The 22,910-nt window shown below is 40.2% G+C and overlaps 1 protein-coding gene across 1 annotated transcript in view; it reads left to right on the forward strand.

The window, feature by feature from the left end:
- The window catches only part of COLQ (collagen like tail subunit of asymmetric acetylcholinesterase), a 44,614-nt gene that overhangs the window by 967 nt on the left and 20,737 nt on the right, over positions 1 to 22,910 (forward strand). Inside the window, exons 2-7 of the mRNA XM_051808337.1 lie at positions 12,745 to 12,857; positions 14,732 to 14,836; positions 17,697 to 17,741; positions 18,498 to 18,524; positions 19,926 to 19,997; positions 22,417 to 22,479. Coding sequence (XP_051664297.1) covers positions 12,745 to 12,857; positions 14,732 to 14,836; positions 17,697 to 17,741; positions 18,498 to 18,524; positions 19,926 to 19,997; positions 22,417 to 22,479 — 425 coding nt within the window. The remainder of the gene's footprint in view (positions 1 to 12,744; positions 12,858 to 14,731; positions 14,837 to 17,696; positions 17,742 to 18,497; positions 18,525 to 19,925; positions 19,998 to 22,416; positions 22,480 to 22,910) is intronic.

A 22,910-nucleotide genomic window follows, 5' to 3' on the forward strand; every position in this document is an offset into this window, starting at 1 on the left:
CTCCCACTTTCTGTCTGCTGTTCTGTATCTATCAATAGAGATGCTTCTAACTAATGTCCTGGATTCCTGTGGTGTCAGATTTGAGATGTTTCAACCAAGATTTGTAGGTCAGGGCCAGCTGTACCTACAGATCCTTCTTTCACAGTGACCAAAGGTGTGCATATTTTGTCTGTACGTAAAATCAACCTTGGACATGAATCTAGAGGCACACAGCCTTTCTTGTTCTCTAACCTCTCTGGTGTGCTCAGAGTCAGATGGTTTACATTTGAGGCATTTATGAGGAAAGGGCGATCCGGAGGGAAGCTTCTTTGAGAGGCTAGGTGTCTGCACTAAGTAAGCACTAACACTATGCACGATCTCTTCTAGGGGTTTTTCACAAATATTTTAAAATGTGCAGAATTACTACACTGTTCACTCCCAATGGTTTGAACAGTCCATTCATTTGAAGATATTCAAGTATTAAGATTCTGAGGGCCACAAGAGTAATCTCTTGGTAAAAGCCCTGTAGCATTAAATAATGTAGCCATTACAGTTCTGTAATTATTTCAGATATCTTGTAAGATATCATCTAGAAAAGCCTAAAGTTCAAAGAAGTACATACTTTGATAACAATTTGATCCATTTTTTTTAATCTTTAGGAACTAACAATTTTTTCCACTAAACTCTGTAGGATGCTAAAAAGCATTTCCATTTGTTATCATTTCTTTTCAATGGCATATGCTTTTTCCATTGTGTTGAGATTTGTAAATGCTGAGGTGCAGAAATCATCAACATTTATGTTCTCTGATATACTCCAAGTTGCTTTGCAAAAACATGTAAGTCATCAGACCTCAAAACTTGTTTTGAAGAACTTTATATTTATCTGACACTTGTAGATGTCACCCAGACAAACAAGAATTGGATGTTTTCATTGCCTTCTCCTGTGGCATACACACTTGAACTGTCCTCTTAAAAAATAAGCATTCAATGAATAACCTGAACCTTAGAAGAGGAAAAACTTATCATTTCTGCTGAAACCATAGTAGAAGAGACAAATGCAAGGGAAAATGCCAGACTCTGCTCTTTGCAATAGAGTATTTTCCATAGCACAGCCCTGGAGACTTGTTTGTGAGAGACCCCAGGGCTCCCCAGGCAGAGACTGCAGCCATGAATGCCCCTTTCCTCCTCCATCCCCACAGGCCAACAACAACTTCTGGTTTCAGGCTCAGGGAAGGTGTGAACCTGACCAGGAGATCTGGTTCCCAATGTACTTGTTTGGGCAAATTACCACCCCAAGCTCTGCTCCATGGCAAAGCTCCATGCCGTGCTCTTCTGGTCAAGACACCAAAAGTCACCTTTTTACCCAACAAGCTCTTAGTGAGGTTTCTGCCACAAATGTATTTTCAATGTTTATTTGATAATATGTGGAAAAAATAACAGATGGCAGGTGATTCAGCCATAATCCTGCAACCACAGGACTGGATTAAGAGATGTCCTTTGGGGAGCTGTTACATACCTGTATACCATTAGTGTTTGTTAATCAGGGCTATTTGGTATGAAAAATGACATTATAGTTCATTTAGTACTTTGGTTACATCTGCATTTTAAAAAACTTCTAAGAGAATAGCAATAAGTTCTGTATTTTCTGGTAGAAATCTCACAGTGGGTACAGAAGGTGAATTAATTCCATTTACGTTCTCAGTTATTTCAGTGGTTTCTCAAATGTTCCCTTACTGTCAGCTGAGTCAATTATTTGTATCTGGCACCAGGATGTAATTTCACATTTAAAGAATGGATTTCAGCACTGCACTTGCAAATTCTGAAACTAATCACATTTAACAGTGAGGATGTTTTTAAGCAATGACTTGTCTTTCCTATAGTCGGGAAAACGCATTTGGGAATTTTCCAGGTATGTCTGAAAACTTCTGGGCTAAAAATACTTTTATTTCTTTTCTCACACATCTTTGCATAGCAACAGGTCACAAATAAAGAGTTTTATGGGTCACAAAGCAGTAATTAGAAAGCAGAGGTAAATAACCAGTAGAATTGGAAAGTGTTTATAGAATAATAGGGTAAAGAAGAATAATCTGGACCTTTGTTTTGCTGCCATCTCCACCTTATAGTCCCATCAGCCTCAAGCAACAGTGCATCCTTGTTTCTGGAAGTATTTTGAATGTCGTGTCAGCCCCAAAGAGTTGAGTCTGCTGCTGCTGAAGCATCGTTTTTGGAGAAAATGCTTCAGGGAATAATATTACAACATGCTTAAGCATGTGGCTGTGGTTCCGTGTGGCAGCAAAAACTTTTCAGGGTTTTTCCGGGTTTCTTTTCAGGGTAACCTAAAAATACCTATCGTATTCCACTCTTAAACTACTGTGTTTGTATTGTCATTTACAACTTTTTTTCATAGCTCTGCTCTACTGAGGTTCCTGCACTGTTGCACTCACATGATGAAATCTAGGCATGAGTTCTATCGTCATTTTTAGCAGGGCTACATGAATCAGTCTGCACCTCGTAAGAACCAGCCTGAAGGAAGTCACCTTTCAAATTCAGGTAGTAGAAAGACTCTCTTCTCTCTGCCTCATTCCTGCTCTGCTATTCTGCTCATCCAGACCCAAAGTTTCTGAGGTTTTGCAGAGAGATGGGACAGTATTTAAATTACCAGCAGCAGCCAAAGTAAAAGAACTGCATCTCAGTGCTTCTGACCCAAACTGCCTTTTCTGCATGCCACATATGCATCCCTTGATTCAATCTTCTCCCACAATCAATTTTGATACATAGTCCCATGGACAGAATATGGCTGAAAAATTTAAAAGAACTCAATGGGATGGTAATACGAGAACAATATTCCTCACACTTTCTTTGCCTTTTTTCCTATTATTTTCCTGAAGAAAAGGAACATCATGTGTCACTAGGCATGAGACTTAGCTTCTTTGAGTCAGGAAGGTGTCATATTCATAACCAGACCTCATGTGGCAGAGCTGCAGAAAACAGTTTAGTTTTCTTGTGGACCAAAACTGCTGGAGCCATGGTGATGGGCAAGGTTGGTTGGGAAGAGGTGTTGTGAGGGATGACAGCCTTGGCTGGCCATATGGGGAAGGGACCCTGGTAGCCACTGTGATGCTGTGGTGTTGAGAGAGAGTATTGTACATTTGTGAGAGAAATAGTGGTGAGAGAGAACACAAAAGCAAATGTTCCTGATATGGAGGGAGTTGGGATCCCAGCTGTCATTCTCTAAAAGGGATATCTGACCCCATCATCAGGGTTTGGGGTTTTTTTCCTCTAATGGAACAACCTGCAGAAACCCTAAATAATGTCAAAGTGGACAGCAGAGATGTCAGGTGGGTGGGTTTTTTTGTTTCTAAGGAGAGTAATCGTAAATATTTATTTATGTAAAATCACAACAGAAAAAATTATCAAAGTGTCTGCTGGAGAAAGAAAGATGCAGAAGGAATTTAAAATAAGACCAAAAGTAAATGTTGAAGACTTTCCAAAGGCAGCAGCCAGAGCCTACTGGAAAAGCAGCCCAAAGGGTGACTAGCAATCAGAGGTGAATCTGTGAGGGGCAAAAATATCAGCGCAGGGAAGGAAGCCTGGCTCTGCTCTGGAAGTCAACATGGGCCCTGGAGGTGCCCAGCATCCTGATACCATTGGTCAGTGGGTTTCTCACTGAACATAAGTAAGCAGGAAAGCTGTGGTTAGATTAAAATTCCTGATGGAAATCAGCCACTGGCAGAGGCTACAACTTCATTAGGAGAAGGAATGCAAAGTATCACTGACCATAAGAGAGGGCAGCCATCTGGCTGTGAATCTGGCTAGCCAAAGGTCTTGGGGCAGGGCATTTAACAGATTTATGGCTCATTTGTGACTCACAGAAACCTGAAAGGGAGGCAAAACATTCTTTCAGTGGAATCTCTGTTCAGCTTGAGAGAAAAAAATTACCTTGGGATTGGCAATTTGAGCTTGATAGCCCAAATGGGTGGCTGGAAAGATAAGCCATAAGAAGGGTTGTTTAATGGGTACCCATCTAAGCTGATAAAGAAGGCAGTTGCTGAGCAGCCTCTGCAGAAAGGCTTGGACTGGTAGCAAAATAACAGTCTAGTATGTTGCTTTAAGTAAATGTATCTTTAAAATAAATACAGTTAAAAGAAACACTGATTTGACTTTGTCTGTATATTCTCCCCTGGTAGATATGACCTGTGAAAATCCCAGATTGAGTTTTCTGCTCAGACCAATTCATATGATACTCAGGGAAGAAATTACCTTAGGATTCACAGACTCTTCTCTGGTCTCATACATTGCAACACCTGTCCTGAGTAAGGTGAGAGCAGAGCAGCCACACTCGTGCACAGCCTGTCTGTGACTCATGCCTACATCCACCTTCATATTGGGAAGGGCAAAGGGAAGACTGATGTAATCCGCAGTAGCAAGGGAGTCCCAGGAGATCCTGTGAAATCAGCAGTAGACCACTGAGTGGAAGCCCACTTGGTCCTGTGGGTGAGGGACAAGGAAAGGACATCAGAGGGAGCTCAGGAGGTTGTGGCATTTGTCTTGTAGCAGTAAATAAAAATCAGAAGAGGAGGCAGCCACTAGTAAGGAAGCTGGAAGCTGGTTGAAACAAGCTCTGGTCTTCTATGCAGGAGGGGAAAGAAGCTTCTGTCCTGCTTACGTCATTACTGGATGACAGGGTGCTTGGCTTGTCAAAAAAGGTTCAATGATAATGCATATGAAGGGAAAGGGTTCAGTGAAACACTGCTTAAGGTGAGTGTCACAAACATTCATTTGTTCAAGAAAATCAGCTTATGAGCTGATGAGGACAGAGGCATCCAGAAACAGAGAAACCAGATTTGATACCCGGACTCCTGAAGTACTGGAAGATGAGACTATACTAGTGATCAGTTAATTTTTTTTTTTCTGGGGCAACATTTGTGTTACAAGTAAGGCAGCTGCCCGGCTTGAGACTGTGGAAGCTCCTCTAGAGACACGACCAAACAAAACCAGTATTTTTTGGGTGGTAGCTTGTGGTGAAGAAGTTTGGCTGCCAGGGACAGAGGTCAGTTCAGGAGCTGAGGCAGTGCTTGCTTGTCTTTCCAGCAAAGGAAGCAGTAACTGATCTGAAGGTTTTCTGTAACCTATGAAGTTTCTGACAGGCAGCAACCAGTCCAAAAGGGAACCTCAGCTGCAAGCAATGCTGCAGCTGGCATGGAGATCCCCTCTGGCCTGAGTAAGCTTGCCCATTCAGTATCATTGCCATGAATGAACATAGCACTATTTGTAGCCCACAGGTATTGGACATCCTGGTGAACATCAGATTTTTGTTGTGACCAGACTGGAAGGTGGAGGCTTGAATTCCAGCATAGCAAAGGAAACTAATTCAAAATCAGGTGTTTTCAGTGAAAGAATGGAAGCTCCACTGACAAGCAATTCAAAGTCCTGTAAAATCAGCTTAGTCCCTATGTACTTGTAGTCAGACAGTGCTTGTAGACCTCTGCCTCTAGGATAAACAGTCATTTGTCATTTTGTCAATATTACTAAACCCCTGCACAGGAAGGGAACATTCTTTGGCTTCATATTTTAGCATCCTTGTTTTTTACAGTCTTTTTCCTATCAGACACTGGGGCTTCCCATGGGTGGGCTGCATTGGTAAAGGAGCAACAGCAGCATGATTGCAGCAAAAGAAACTACTAATCTAGTTAGAACTATAGAAAATATCATTTGTGTTTAGATAGAAGGAAGTTTGTTGTCATGATAGATCCTTTATCCCTGCACTCTTTAACTCTTGGTGCTAGGATGGTGTACGATTGCAGAAACGGAGCACATTCAGCTATAAGGCAGCATTAGACTCAGCCAGGACACGGCCAGGAGATCAGTCTCATGCTGCAGATTAGTAGGTAGAAGAGAACAGGGAAAGCCCTTCAAATCTAGGGGGAATTGTTTGAGGAAGTTCAGATATAAATGAGAGAGAAAAAACCTCACAGGAATTAACAGACCCAACCTAGATGTTCTATTTCTTCCTTTCTCTCCAAGGAATCACCCTTTTAATGGAAAGGAAACTGGGGGCATGTTTTCTGTAGTCACACCACTGTAAGGGTGAAAGGACACTTGGGAAGAGAAGGTGGAAGAGAAGAATGCTGAGGAGGGCTGAAACATTGAGGGGAAAAAGAGACTGTTAACCATTTTTCTCAGAAACTAGCAAGTGTGTATGGATAAATGCAGGCACCTGGGGAATGCATACAAGTTAAGGGAGATGCTTCATCTAAAGCAGGCAGTGCTACAATTTCAGATTTCTTCTACCTAGGGAAGCATCAATTTATTTTTTTTTTTAGCTTCTTGAAACTACAAAGTTAATGATTTTTTACAATACCAAGTCAATACAGGGTTGTTTTTTTTTCCTGAAAGGCAAAAGATTAAAGTCAGCTAGGCGGGGAATCTGTTGGAGCAAGAGAGTCATGAGGAATTAATCTAGATCATGGCAATAAACTTTCAAAGAGGACTTTGGAGGCTTTTCTCTGAAGTATTCCTGAGCACACAGCAACACCTACAGTCTCATAGGGATTGTCTGGGACTGTCTGAGCATGTGGTGGAGCAACATCAAAGTCAAGTACATGTTTGATCTATGTCAGCACTAACAGATTATGATCTTTCAGTTGCAGAAGAGTGGCACTGGTGTCTCTCAGCTTTGTTGCTACTGATCTCACAGATAAAGTGGGAGAGGACTGTGTGGTAGTGAATGACATGTAGAAGTCTTTCGGGGCTGATGCAGCAACCATCTTGCATTAATCTTTAGGGTTTCAGGCTCTTCTACAAATCATAGTAGGTTCTTAGGTTTTAATACTCAGAGTATTTTTGATATTGCTTGTGTGACAAGCGGCTGAGTTTTATGATCTGGTTCATAAAATGATTGAGATGAGATATTGTTATTCACCAGATTGGAATTTTGTTTCTGGTATTGTAATTGAGTTATCCACAGATTTGGGGGACTTGCTTAACTTCTCTGTGCCTCAGTTTCTCATGCACTGAAGGGGAACACGTAGAGTTGTCAATATTGTTTATCAGTGTCTAAATGCTCTGGACCTCTGTAAATGGAAGGCAATAGAAAGCAAATTGCACAGAACAGCCCTGTTGTGGTTATCAGAATTTATATAACACATGGGTTTATTTTACATACTCGTATTATAACCCACTGAAGTGTCCACCCATCAGATTTTACTGGGATTTTTTCACTGTTCTGTGAAACTGGAATGCAGAGCCAACACAAGCAAATCTTTCTCTCCATATATATATCTGCTCTCAGAATTTTCCTTCTGCAATCAGTCTGAGAGAATAGTATATAATTTTCTGGCACACACATTGTCCTTATATATGCACACATACATGTCTGAAATGTTTGCATACAGGGAGTAAAAGGCCTTTCCTTCACTTAAAAATCTCAGATTCCTTTGTTTTCCTGTCTTGCTGTGTCTGCAATGTTTTCTAAGGCTGACCTGCAAAGATGCAGCCGCCTGTCACTCACCAGCTGGGCTGCTCGGAGATGCTGAGGGACGTGGGTTAAATATTAGGTAGGGATGGAGGATAGAGTGTCCTTGCTCCTCTGGCCGGGTTAATATCCAGATCCACTGTCCAGGCAGTGTGCCAGGATTCAGGCTGTTGTCCAGCTTTTTGAATGTCGACTGATTTTTAAATATTTTATTTATTTATTTATTATGACAGCTTTTGAGTCTGTTGTGAGTCACCAGCTGGTAAAATACACATTACTGCTGCCACAGTCTGTAGTCACTGTGGGGATTAAAAGTAGAGCATTTTCAAATTTTTATGAGATTTTCTTGACTGTGGTAGGTTAGCAGTTGAACTTGATGACCTTAGAGGTCTTTTCCAACCTAAAGAATTCTACGATTCTATGAAAAGAAACTTGCAAGGTTTTGTCTGGATTTCTTAATTTTCTGAAGTTAATTGACTTAATTTCTGATCCATTTTACTCTGTTCCTTAAAGACTCTGAAGCTCCATTTTAAGCAAGATGAAACTAAAAGCAGAGGAGAGCTGCAGTTCCATATCTTATCCTGTAACTCCCATGGGGACTTCACGGGTAACCACCTCCTCCAAGCAGACACCATTACCTAAGCTTGATATATTTCTCTGGAATACTTAATCTGGTTTATAGGGAAAGATATATTTAGACCATCAACTATAAGGTCTAAATTCAAAAAGGTACTGAGACTTGCAGACTATTCACTAACCTGACTGTTCAACTCAGCTCCTGACATAAGTGTGTTGCCATATCTGCTTATATGCCTTTAAGGCACTCTTTGTGTCACAAAGCTTCATAAAACACACTTTAAAGAAACATGTATTGTTAATGCTGACACATATCTTCAGGGTTTTGAAGGAGAGTTTAATACCTGCATCTGCTCTATAAATAAAGGGGTTTGACCTTTATGGCTTTCAAAGGACACTTTTAACAAGCTCTTAAACTTTCCTAACTTAAAAAGGAAAAGTGCCTTAGTCACCTTCCAGTAGATGTACAGAATGGTACTGAGTGGCTGCAGCCCATGGCACGCTGCTGTCCTTGCAAGGAGGTTCAGAAGTGCCTGAATGAATAACAACAAAGCAGATGAAAGTCTCAGTTTCAGCTGGACAAGCCCACATTCATTAATTGACTAGTCTGCCCAGCTTGTTTATTATTAATTCTAAGAGCCATCCAAGTAGGAGAAGCACCTGTGATGGGGTGTCAGCTATCAGAGGTCTCCATCTAGCAGAGTCTTGCCTGTCACAAGCTGGGCAAGCCACCAGCATTGCTGTCAGGGTGAGAAACCTTTGGATAACAGCTCGGCTTCCCGTCAGGGCTTGCTGGATCAGTGTGGTCATAAATAGGAAGGGAAACACATATTAAGTATCCTTTTCTTTTCTTGTCCTTTCCTCCTGGCATTTGGCCTACAGCTTTGTGATTTTAGGATAAAAGTAATTTTTGTGGTTTATTGATGATTTTTTTCAATGAAATCCTGTAAATCTGACTCGAACCCAGGGCAGGACTTCTCTGGTACCTGCAGTGCAGCTGTGGGGGTTCATAGGGCCAAAGGTCAGCTCCAGAATCAGCTCTGGGAGGCCTGATAGACCTCATATGAGCCCCACTCCAGGGGACTCAGATTGGGTGAAGGCTTCTCTCTGACTCTGCTTTGGACCATCTCAAATAAGAGTTGTTCCAGCTGTGGTCATAAGCAGTCTACAGAAACAAAATGAAACATTGCAAAAGCTTGTCTAAAATATGTTGTTCTCTGAAGCAACCATTGGCAGTATACCCATAGATGTATATAGTCACTTTCTAAAATTGGATTAATTTATAGTCTGGACCATAAAAATAATTTGAAAATGGTAAATACTTTCTATTTTAAAGCTATTATAATTTTTATGTTCTCTGAAAACAACTGTCTCTTAGTCATGTCCTAGAAGTGTTTCATTTTATCTTGTTTCCCTTATTGAATATGTTGACATATTCTTGACATTGAAGTTGTTGAAAGAGCAGTTTCCATATGAGATATGTAAACGCATGCTCTGTGTAGGCAGGGTCTTCATATTTCACAGAAAACTATGATGGTCCTATTCTTGGGATGAGATTTTTTCCACTGGTGGGGATTGGAGTATTTTGAAGCTGTTGTTTAGCAAACAAAGCTAACCTGGAGCCTAAAAATATGCATGGCATTTGCAGAGAGTCTGTAAGCCTGCCAAGGTAACCCTTTTGTGATATAAATCAAGGCAATACTATAATGGTTGTACATCTTGGGGCTATTGCAGTTACTTACAAAATCCATACCAATGAAATGTGGTCCTTATTGGAAGATCAGATTATAACAGTTGTACCTGTAGTCACTTTGTGAATCGCTCATTGTTTTCTCTCCCTGCTGCCATATTACCTGTAACACATGAGTGTGGGAGGTCCTTGGGTCCAGGCCACCCTTTTCTTAAATACTGGCTTGACAAATACACCTTCCAGGATGTAACCATGATTACTGATGGAGCCCCTGAAATATTAACTACCCACATCGTTATATAGATTATATCTGTCCCATATAGTTCTATCTATACTGTTAATGGAATCTAATTACTTAGTATATAATAATAGCATCTATTAAAATCATAGAATCAGCTGGGTTGGAAAAGACCTCCGAGGTCATCAAGTCCAACCCTTGATCCAACACCACCGTGGTTACTAGACCATGGCACTAAGTGCCACATCCAGTCTCATCTTAAAAACCTCCAGGGACAGCGAATCCACCACCTCTGTGGGCAGCCCATTGCAATGTCTGATTACTGTCTCTGTAAAGAATTTTTTCCTAATATTCAACCTAAACCTCCCCTGGCACAGCTTAAGATTGTGCCCTCTTGTCCTACTGCTGGTTGCCTGGATTGTAGCCCACCTTGCTACAACCTCCTTTCTGGTAGTTGTATAGTAGTATATAATAATAGTATCTATTAATATTTAGTATCTACCTAGTATCTATAGTAATAGTATCTGTTACTATTACTATTAACTAGATTTTGCTTGCTTCCACACTGAGATCAGTATACCTGCAAACCTAAACTGGGTTTCAACCTAACTTGTGTTACAGTAGTATTGGTATAAGACTATAAGGACTGAAATCAGTGGCTGTTTTTTTACCAGCTTCACTAGCTATATCGTTTTTCTCAATAAAGACTATTCCACAGATTTGCAGACTTTTCTGCTAAAAAAGGAAAATCCAAATATTTTATAACCAAGGCCTGGACTTCACTCATGAGGACATGATAAATATCATATGAGTACTATAGATATACATCTATATTTAATCTTGTCTTTGAAAAATATTTAAAAAGCAGCACCTAATTTTTTTTTTAGGTAGTGGTACAACTGCAGTAATGAACCCTTTTTTTACAGTGCCTGGTAGTGATCTCTTAGCAACTAAGCCACATCAGGCTAGTTTTGATAATCTTATTCTTGTTGAATGTCAGTAATCCTATTGAAATATAGTTAAATCATCAATAAGGTAGTACTAAGAAAGATTATATTGGAATGTGGCCTAAAATAAAATAATAATCACACTTAATACCCTGCTAAATTACAAGTTGTCCATTGCTTTAATAAGATGCTATTTAGTCCCAATACAATATGTTCAAATACAATCCTGAAATTCAGACAACCACAGAAGTACATGTGCCAAAAATTGAAGAACTTGATTATGGCTGCATAAGAGTGACTGAATTCAGGTTAAGCCAGTATAAAACTTAACTCTTCATATCTTCGTATTTTATTCCTTGTGAGAGCTGGAGACAGGCAACTCAAACTTTTGCTGCTTTTTAAAGGTCATTGGCATTTTCAGTGTGTATTTAAAGCTTTAAATGAAACAATATATATGATTTTTTTTTCAACGAATCTTCTGCCTTTCTCTTAAACTGAAGTTTTTGGCTGAGTTTCAAACTTGTGAGGAAAAGCTGAGAAAGAGTCTTCATTACAAACCCCTTCAGACTTTAATTGACTCATTCTCAAAGACATTATCACAAATAGTGTTTTGATAGAGAAAAAAAATCTGGATGACATGAACTACCCCTGAATGTTGCTCAATCACACTCCTCTGGGCAACTCTTTTCTGCGCATCAGGACTGAGAAAATGCCATCCCCATTAATGTGGGATGGTGAAACTGATATAAGACATTTTCTGAGACATTTGAAAAACTAGAAGTATCTCTGTCCTTTAGAAAATTTCCCTTGCCTTGGGACGTGACTAATATCCAGCCTGCAATTGATTTGCAAACAATCTAGCAATTTTGTCAGGTTTGTGTTCCCAGAAACTTAATTTAGAGATTTTCTATTAATACCAGATACTTCACCATAGGCTTTTCTTCCTACTGTATTTGGCTTCCTGCCACCCTGCGGCTCACAGACACCCATTCCAGCTGCCACTAGCTAGAGGAAGAAGCCAACAGGCATAAATAAATATTTGCTGTCCTTGACAAAACCTTTGAAGAAGGCTTCTGCTCTGATCAGAAATGTATTTCCCTGGGAGTAAATAGATTCAGGAAAAAACCTACCCTGTATAAATGCACCATATTAATACACTTCCTCTGTGAATCTTTGGTCACAGCTTCTTACACTGTTGATGTAAGTTTACCTCTTAGAAAGAGTTAAAGACATTGTCAAACAGAACTGAGATCCTGTCCTGCCAATCAGTCAGTGACAAAACCATCAGCTAAGTCTGGGGTTCAGAGTGTTTATTCTTAGGAATGATGCACAAATCAGAAATAAAGCAACCTGGTTGCAGTCCCAGGGGAAAAGCAAGCAAATATACTGTGAAACAGTTTCCCACTTCCCACTTATCACAGCAATGCCTAGAGCGGTTTGGTTCATGGGGAAGGTTGTGGGCAACAGCACAAGTGCTTCTCTGTTACAACACACAGGCTGTTGCAGGGACCAGAAGAAGCAATTTGTAATACACTTTTGGAACAGAGAGGGGAGAAAATCATAAATATTTGATTTGTTTTCTAATGTTGCCTATCTGAAATTTTCCAAAATCAGCCTGTGTCAGAGCCACAATAAGAGCTTAAAACTCTGCATAGCCTTCAGCACAAGAAAGAACTTACAGCCTTAAGGGCCCACCCAGTTTCTTAAATCCCTGCATGGATTATGGTGTTGCGATCAATGCACACAGGATGGAGGAAAATCCTGAGAATGGAAACTTCTCTTGTTCTGTGAGAAATGTTTGTGCTGTTCAAGACAACAGATGAGTGTTTGTATTGAACAGATCTCCCTTGTTTGGAACAGAAGAAACAGCTCAACTGCAGAGCGTGCTGCCTCCTTGGCCCTCCTCCACCACCCCTGTTCCCACCACCGTACTTCAGACACAGCTGGAGCACTGTAAGTCTGGTCTGAAAGCCTCTCTCTGCTTTTACATGACTTTTAATGTGTGACAAAGATGAAGCATCCTCTCAAGCATTGCTTTGTGGTGTCACTCAGCAAACGCTCCTGGCTGTCTTGCTATGGCTCTGTTAGGACAATCTCTCAACATCCCAGACTGGGACTTGAAGTAAATCTCAAATAGATCAAGGAATTAAATAAGGCTGAGTTTGTTCAGGCAGTTAATTAAATTAACTTAACATATTCTCCTTACTCTATTTGGGGACTTTTGGAGTAAGGCAATCCTGAACTAAAGGAAATGTCACTGCAATAAATCCCGTAAAGACAGAAATGCACTGTTCCTTTCTGCCCAATGATTTCAGGGTGTAGATTTTGTATATTTCCTGTTTTACATCACATTTGCCTTACCCGGTGGGTGAAATGAAGGTCCTGAAATCCTCCTATGGAATCTATTCCCAGCATTTCATTTTGCAGGAAGACCGACAAGTTTGAGTTGCTGGTATGCAGTTTTCACTTACCCACCTATGCACAAACCTGCTGTACATGACATGTATCCATACACATACGTTAACAAATGCAACATACAGAACACAATGGGTACATGATATAGCACTTTGCTCAATTACTCTTACTGATAGGGTCTGTTAACTCCAATATATCTTTCATCCAAATTTTTAAGAGTTTTTATACCCACTCAGTAATTCCTATTCTTAATTCTACTATCCATTTACCATATACAAATGCTGCAATTATTACTAGTGTTATGTAAATAATGATTAGTAAGATGTCAAACAAGAACTAACCCAAGAAAAAGTACAGTGTAAAATCCTCCATTGCCTTGAGAGAGATCAAGATTGAACTCAGGGTGCTATTCTCTCCAGATCAAAAATTTAGTTGCCCCTACTTTCCTCATCACTTCCACTGTCTGTGCCTTGACTTCCACAGAAAGTACAGTCAGAGACAAAACCTCTCAAGGAATGTGGTGTACTCCTTCAGTGAGGATGAAGTTGGGACTAGGGTTCCTGAGATCCCTGTAAGCAACCCAGAGAGTAACCCGAGCATAAAATCATCCTTCACACCACCTCCCCAATAAAAACACGAAATAAAATAAGTAGTTATGAATAGGGTGGAAGCCATGTGAATTCACTACGAGCAGTTTTTGCTTTGGAGTCTGTAGTCAGAGCTTTTCTGGAAAGTGGCCTTTCATGTGGGAGCTGAAGATCAGTTGTGTTAATCCAGTGTTTCTGGTTCAGTGTTCATCTGTGTTTCCAGGGGAGATCACCTTTGTCACAGGACATAATAAGGCATTTTACTCATGAAAGCTTAATTTTGAAGTCAAAAGATCAGACATCCATCGATCATTTACGGCATCGTCTCTGATCTGCAGTGAATGAATGTCTGCCAGTTAGTGTCTTCTGGAGCGAAGTTCATGCTGCCTATGCCCTCCCTGAGTGTAGTATCTATTATTAGAACAAAGACACTATTCTAGGAGAGGAGCTGCTACTTGCAAAGTGGGACAGGGAGAGCAGGGTCAGGTCTAAGAATAGGCCAGGGTCCCACTCTGGCTTGGAGACACACACAGCAGCCTGGCTGAAATGTGCCCCTGTGAGAGGAGAAGGAGGAGGAGGAGGAGGAGGAGGAGGAGGAAGAAGAGGAGGAGGAAGAGGAGGAGAAGGAGGAGGAGGAAGCTTGAGGCAGGATGCTATGCTGAAGAGCTAATGTTCAAACATCCATGAAGAGAACCTTCTGACAAACCCTAGGCTTCTTCCTAAGAGTGTGAATAAACTCTCTTGAGACTGTAGCGTGTGGTGGCTGGATTTTTATGCATTTCTCCAGCAGGTTACATGTTCACTCATATGTCTTATGTTTGGTAGAAGCTGCTTGATGTGGACATGGAAGAGTTGTGTCATGAGCTCCAGATAATACAAGCTTCTTCTCTGCTTGAATCACACTGTCCTTCCGGGCCTCCTGGCCCCCAGGTGAGTGATGCATTCGTGATAAAACACATTATTCTCTCACTTGCTCCAAGGTCCTTATAAAGCTGTGAAACATCTGAAAATGCTTTTTACAACTTAATAAACATACCAAACCCTGCTTAATTTCATTTTGATATGACTTTGCATAAATCATGTAGGCTTTTTACCCTATGTTCTCATCCCTGCCTTGAATACTCCAGTCTACTTCAAGCTCACCCTCCATTTTTGTGGAGTTCCACAGGGGGTAGCACACATCAAAAATCCCAGAGGCATCCTCACTTCTCTCAGAGGTTCTTTATCAGGTTTTTCTTTGCTTTAGACTCTGTTGTCCTTTTATTTGAGGACAAAAACCTGTGGAGTGGATGCACAAGAGATGCAATGGACTGGAATATTAGCAGAGTACATCCCTGGGAAGGCAAACACCTACAGCAAACACCAGAGAAAAGGAGGGGCTTCAGCAGGGTAATGGGGTGGGATTCAGGAGATGGGTGATCTCCTAGATTGATCTGCACCATCTCTGCCTCTGACTTGCTGGATAGCCTTGGATGAGTCTTTTTGACCTCACACCTCATTTTTGGCAATTTACACTTCCAGAAATCTTCAGAAGTTCAGAAATCTTAGAATCACAGAACAGTTTGAGTTGGAAGGAACCTCTTAAGGTCAACTAGTACAACCTCCCCCTACAACAAACAGGGACATCTTCAACTAGGTCAGGTTGCTCAGACTCCCATCCAACCTGACCACCTTCTTCTGAGGAAACAGACCACCTCTAGAGGGAAGTTTGTTATGGACATCTCTGTAATGTGGAGAAGATCATCGATTTGCCTTTCCATTCCAGTTTGTTCCCTCCAAAGAAAAGTGAGACTGGTGAGGTACTTCCAGTTTCTCCTGGAGCACAGGAAGTCCTAATCGATGTGTTGTGCCTGGTTCTTTGTAACAGTGATGTTCCTCAAGGCCCCTGAATGCCAGTTTATTACAATATAGCTAATAGCAGAGATGGCACTGGGCCTTTGCTGCAGCAAAGCTGACTGAGCCTTTGGCAGCCTGAGAAGTTAACAAGCACCCAAACACTATTTAAAAAGTATGGACAGTACATCAAAATAAAGGTTCTATTATGTGGCAAAAAGCTTAACTTTAATTATTTAGAAGTCAGTATTTCAGAAGGTATTTGTAAGTAGTCTAGAAGCTGCAATGTGAAAGCCACAGTTTTCCTTTTATAGAATCATAGAATGGTTTGTGTTGGAAGAGACCTTAAAGGTCACCTAGTTCCAACCCCCTCATGAACCTTGTGTTTATTGTCCTGCCATTTTGTCTTTGCTGAGTTGCAGGATGAGGCGGTTTCATTTTGCATGAGAATGATGAGTAGTGGTGAGATGGGAGTTGTTTCTCCAGTCCTGTATTGAGAAAAGCCTCTGCATTATGAAACAGCGCTGCAGTATGGTTGGCCATGATCCAGAGATGCCATACTTGTGAAAGAGGCAGTTGTTATTTCAGTCTTCACTAGACTCTTTTTCTTTTAAGAAAAAAAATCTTTTAATACTGTCCCTGGCTTACATTGGAAGAACAGTAATGTTAATTCTATTGTTCTACAAAGTCCATTGCTATAAATAATGTTCATGTTTCAACCAAATGACCTATGATACCTCCAAGAACATTTTTAAATAGAGCAGGCTGGCAGATTTTATCACAACAGCAGACAGTAGAGTGAGTAAACATGGCTTTGGAATTTTTAATTATAAATTACAGGACTGTGTCTTGTAAAGGGACAATGTCAGAACCAGCAGTCCCCTGGGCAGTACTTTTGTGACAATGGCAGCCTGAAAAGAATACTACCATTACAAAAAGAGATCTACTAACTACTTCTGAATTCTTTTCTGCTGTAGCCTGCATGGCTTTCAAAGGAGTTGCAAAAGCTCATACTGTTGAATCATAGCTGAATTTTAACACTTTTTCATAAGAAGGAGAATTAGATTTGTAGTGGTATAACTCGGACTATAATTCCTCCCACGTGTAACCTTCTAATGAAAGAAATAAGGTAAATTTTGTCTCTGACTCTAATAAGGTGCATTCTGATTTACACTACTGAAAACCTAAAATAACTATACTGACTAAAATAGTTGGAGTACATTTTACTCTTATTCATGTACAATTTACATAACATTTTGGACAGTATAAGGCAGCCAGGATTCAAACCTGGAATGAATGATTGTGAATCTAATGCTGCTCTGATGCAGGATCATAGGATTTTTTTTCCTTAGTCACGCAAAAATAAAAGGTGGGCTGTGAATTGAGGCATTCTACAAACAAAACTTTTTTTCTGATTTTTTTTTTCCTGAGATGGAGTTCAAGGTCTCCCTGGATTAAGAAGTCTCCTGAAAGGAGAATCAGTCTGATTTGAGAGAGAGAAATATATTAAGGATTCAGAAGTGATGGCAATCCTCCGTGTCCATCCCACCCTGAAGAGCCCATCCCACATGTTTTGTGCTACTTCCCTTATGATTCCTTTGGCTGACCTCCTTTCCCAGCCAATGTGGTGTCTCCATGTCCTTGTTGTTGCTAATTCTTCAGGACTCTGATAAGGTCTCATCTTTCATTTGCCCCAGGCTTGTTTTTCTTTTTGGTCCTCTTCATCTATGAGATGCTCCTGCACTTCCCATGTCAGTCCAACTCTCCAGCCTCCTGTTTAGCAGTGGCACAGACTTGGTATTTAGAGGCCACATTCAAACATGTCAATCAGCACTTCAAGACTTACAGGTTCACACTGTGCCCAGGAAACACCCATAGGGTCAAGGGTTGAGGGAAGACAACCATCAGTGCCTCCTCACTAATGCAATTTAATAAGAGCATTCACTTTTTTTCCTAGGGTCCACAAGGAATTCCTGGTATAATGGGACCAAAAGGGGAGAAAGTAAGTGTCTTTTGTTTTGGAGTTTGATAAGTTTTTGAGGGGCAAAGAAGGAGGGGAGGATGTTAAATTTTTTCCTTGTCTGTTAAGTGAACAATGAGTCTTATGAATGGGGGGATTTGCTTTAAATGGAATACAAAACTATAAATTGTTTTGAAGATATAATTTAAAACTTAATCTTTCAGTGTTTATTTTTGATCTTGAAATATTTTTACGGCTTCTCATGATAGGTACCTCTGTTTAGGGTATGCAGTAAGAAAGCAGCTCAGGTGCACAAGTCAGCAATGTTACTGATCCAAAAGCCTTTGAGCTCCCTGTCCCTCTGGGAGGGTGTGAGAAGCAGAGCTCTCCCATGTAGTGTGAATTGTATGGGGCAGCTCAAGTATTAAAACTGGCCTATATGTTATGTTTTCAGATATGTAAAACATTTGTTCCATAATGATGCCTAAAGAACTTTGTACCTGGAGCTGTGCATGTAGTTACATGGTTTGTTATACAAGTTGATGTAAATCTTCGTTTGCGAAGCCTAGCCATGACATGACATATACAAGGTGATGACTATAGATTTAAGGCTGAAAACAGAAGAAATACCGAGGAGCTCTGACAAAGTAATTCTTCTCATTTTACCTCTGAGTCTTGAGCACAAAGATATTCCCAGTTTTTTGTTTGTTTTTAATATAAATACTCCAATGCATTGACTTATGGACCACTGTGCTTCATGTGGTGGCTACAAGACTAACATATTCCTTTCTCTGGCAGGGGGAGATTGGCAGGCCAGGAAGAAAGGTATGAACAAAAGTGCTGTCTCAGAAATCCATTGAATACTTGACACATAGCTGCCAAAGAGGGGTGCAGACAACAGCTGAAAATAATTAGCTTATGTTGAAGTTTAATCTGTTTGTGCTGCTCTGATTGGTACCCAGAGTGGATGGCAGGGAACTCCAGGTGCAGGGCTGGAGAGCTGCCCCAGCTGGTTTGAATTCAACAAATTCCCTCAGTAAAAGCATGGAGATTAGTCAAACAGAGAGGGAAATTACCTGAATTATGTCTCTTGAGACAGAGGAAGCAGGGTATGGGAGCTATCATAAAAGGTGCCTCAAAAGAAAGCCCAAAGCAAAATCAAAGTTTTTACTCTTCCAAAGTCTAAACAAGCCTCAGCCAGATAGCCCTGAAGGAGAAATAACCATTAATGATTATAATTCCAGAGATTTGGCAACAATGCAATATGCTGAGTACAATCCCAGGCTTACTTGGTGACATATGAGCCATGATATATCATCAAAAATATGTGCCCCTACATGTGATGAAACAGAATACGTTATCTCAGTCACTAAGTACATCCATTTAATGTAATTAACTTTAAAAGAAGACAGAAATGCAGAATGAAATCAGAGATATGCTGAGGGTAGTCATTAACCAGGAAAAGAAGTACTCTTCTAATAATATACCAAGGATTTTAACACCTTTCTAATAATATACACCACCTACCAATCAGTAATTCAAATACGTACAAAACACATAAACAGAAGAGGCCATTTTATTTCATCTATTTGCAAATAGATTACAGAAAACAAAAAATTACAGTAAATGAGAATATTATTTATATAAATTCAAGGGTTCAGAACAGTAATGTCTTGGAGAAAGTAACCCACCAATGTACAAGAAGGTGCAAACCTTAACCACAGTACATTGGTACTTTCTCTTCTGACGAAACCCAGTAGGTTCCAAAAGAGAAGTCGCTCAGGATGGAAATAAAACAGTATAACTCTCGCTAAAAGCTGTCTGGCCCTTGGGAGTTTGCTCTTGGCCCCAAAAGTCATGATGATGTTTCAAATATCATATTGTCAAGTGGTGTAATGCAGTGGAATAGCATTAAACTGCAGCATTTTAGGAGATATTCAAAGAGTGATTTACGGGAAGTAATCAAAACAGATAAATAACTGTATGTATGCAGTTATTGCTAATCATGTAGTAGCTAATAAAGAGCAGTTATAGCTAGTAATATAGGAATGTTTAGAATAAGAACAATTGTAATAAGAATAGTTAGTTGAAGATTTGGTTCTGCTCTTATCATAAATTGGATTCACATAGATATAATTACATGCAGGTCTTTTTATCTCCTGTCTGCAGTAGAGTGAGTAGGAATGATGTTTTATGAATCATTGTAATCAATGTTTTTCGTTCAAGGGTAGACTGGGTCCCCCGGGTGTCCCTGGGATGCCAGGACCAATAGGATGGCCTGGACCTGTAGGACCGAAGGTAAGACTAAAATTCACATGGAACAACCCGTTCGGCATCATGAGGACAAAATAGTTGTCTTAGGAAGTCTCTAAACAACTACGTGCCAGAGGCTGGGAAGATGTAACAGCGCAAGAACACTCTGTGCTTGTCCCATTTCTTACACTGGTATGCCCAGTCTAGGATTAGGTTACTCCACCTTCAACCCAACCCCTGTAGCACTCCTTATGTTGATTAAACATGTCAAAGGGAAATTGAAAATCAACCTAATAAAGACTTATTGGTAAGCACTGATGTCTCACAATCACATGAATCAGTGTTTCTAAACTGATCATCATTTTATGACTATTCTTTATGATGATCCTTTTGCCTGAAGGTATACTGTGAGCCTGTGTGATCAGAGGGAAAACACCAGACTGGTATCAGGTGAAAGAGACTACGAACCATGAGGATTGATTATCACACCTTTGAAGTTCATTCCCACAAATGAAAATTCACAAATGAATAGTCACAAATAAAAATTCAAAAATAAAAATTCATTCCTGTTATTTTTATTAACCAACAGCAGAAGAAACGACAGGACACACTTTGCTACCGCAGAGTAGCTGTTTCATCTGCATTTATTATAAAAAATGCTTCAAGACAGTCCTTTAGTGAGTACTATCTTATGCCCAAGGTATACAGTTCTTCGCAGGAGTCTCAGTTTAGGGAGTTTCTAGTGGGACTTTAGAGATAACTTGCTTTTCTTCAATCCAGTATGCATTAGGGAAAAGGACTGCACACAGTCCTTAGTTTGAAGCTGCATTTTCCATTAAATCTTTGATTCTTCATTTGCCCTATGAAGGTTGATGCCCTCACCGCAGAGAACATGATGCAGTAGCTCTTGATACTGCAAGAATAATAGTAGATGACTTCTAATTCAAGCTGCATCTGGAAGCAGACCGTCAAAACCTTTACAGCTCTTTTAGATGAATAACATCATATTGTAGTATGTGGGAATGTAGACAAGCAACAAGAGAGTATGTACTTAATTAAATCAATGAACTGCGAGATGGGAAATGGTGTCTCCCCCCAAACAAATTTAGTGTTATGATTTCCCACAGTGGGAACAGTGAGGGCAGAGGGAAGGTTCAACTTCATAGTCTTAGTGAAAGAAGAGAGCAAAGCAGACAGAAAACTTGTTCACTTAGTCTTTTCCTTATATAAGCTTTAGCTTTATTTATGCAGTCTTTCTAATTTTGATTTAATCTCCTCTGTCTACTACTATGCTTTTTCATCATATTTCTAAAAGCATCCCTCATGTTCAGTAGAAATACTTTTTTCTGTACTTTAGCTGCAGTTCTTACTTGCTGTTTGATTTCACTTCTGCTTTTATTGTCTTGTCTGATACCGGTCTCCTTTGTTCTTTAGAAAAGTTCACAGCTTCACTTTTTCTGGTCTTTATAAATTTTAGTTTCCTGCCTGTCAATGAAGGTTCCAGCTGAATACAGTCCAACAGATCTCTGGGCTCATATCAATTGCTTGTGTAATTGGTTGTGTCTCTCTTTCCTTTTTCCCCATCTCTGATCTTCTCAAAGTTCTGACACTCATCTTCACCATAAACATTTGCTGCATCCTCTTCTTGCTGTAAATGTCCAGTGTGCTGCTGTTTGGCTTTATTTCCACATATCCACCTCTGTGGATATTTGCTATTTCTTCAGCTGGGTCTCCTTCCTTGTCTTTTCTTTCTTTGACACAGCCTTAGTTCGGTCCTTATTTCTCCTACTTTGTTTCTTCAAGTCTTTTCTGTAGTTTGTTTTCTTTCAAGTCTCCAGGGGCAGCAGCCAATGTGAAAATCCCCTCCATTTCTAGGACAGTGAAAGCTGAAGGAGAATGAGAGGCAAATGTATTCTGCTGGTAGTGCTGCTGCATGTCTGGCCGTCTACTCCATTATTTCATGCTAGATATAATTAGCTGACAGTAGCCAGAGAAGTTGTCGTAAATTTTTTTCGTGATTAACTGGCTCCAAATGACTGTACAGCACGTGATGTCTCAGAACTTCATTAAAAGTAGTCATTATGCTTCCCCAAGCCATAAGGCATGCAGCAAAACACCTTTCTTATCTGCAACCTAGTGGAAGTGGAAGTGGTGCCGGGTAGAGACAATGCACCTTCATGCAGAAAAGGTGATGGTGATTTGCTTGCATGTCCTTTAATAACATCTGGCAAAACTGGAGCATAAGTTGTGCACACAAGAAAGTGTAAATAGAAGAGTAAGATAACATGTGGGGACTCAGGCAGAATACAATTGCAATATAGACCTCTGTCTACCAGAGATCTACGCTAAGGTCAGGCTTATCTCAACTATTTGACATAAAACCTGAACCACTAAACTGTCAGACATTCAAATATGGTGTCATCAGAGAGCCACAATCAATAACTCTCTTTATTGACCCCTTTAGGGTGAAAAGGGAGAATTGGGTGTGATGGGATTGCCAGGTACAAGAGGACCAATGGGCTCCAAGGTTTGTTAACCAAGTGCTGTGTTTTCAGACATTGGTTTCTAACACTCTGCTGACAGCTGCTTCCCTCATGAATTTGCTGGAAAACATTTATCAATATATATCTTTTCTAATACAGCTAAAAAGATATGCTCTGCGTCAAGCAAGGTTATGTTGTGTGGTTGGGCTTGGCTGTGTTTTTAGCTTTCCCTAAAAATGTTTTGGTATAAATTATTGTAACTTATTTTTAAAGCATATTCACACATAATTGTATCACACTAGAAAAATGAAGTTCTTAAATATATCTGCAGCATTAAATCATGTCTGCAATGTTTTCTACCCACCTCATAGACTGTGGAGATCATTTTGGCCCTCTACTGAAACTATACGTATGTACTGACAGTAGGATAGAAGCACAACTTGGTCTGGATGTTCCAGTATCTGCACATCATTGT

This window comes from Manacus candei, unplaced genomic scaffold, assembly GCF_025592945.1.
Source record: "Manacus candei isolate 608988 ecotype Guabito, Panama unplaced genomic scaffold, ASM2559294v1 h1tg000072l, whole genome shotgun sequence".
NCBI classification, from domain to species: domain Eukaryota; kingdom Metazoa; phylum Chordata; class Aves; order Passeriformes; family Pipridae; genus Manacus; species Manacus candei.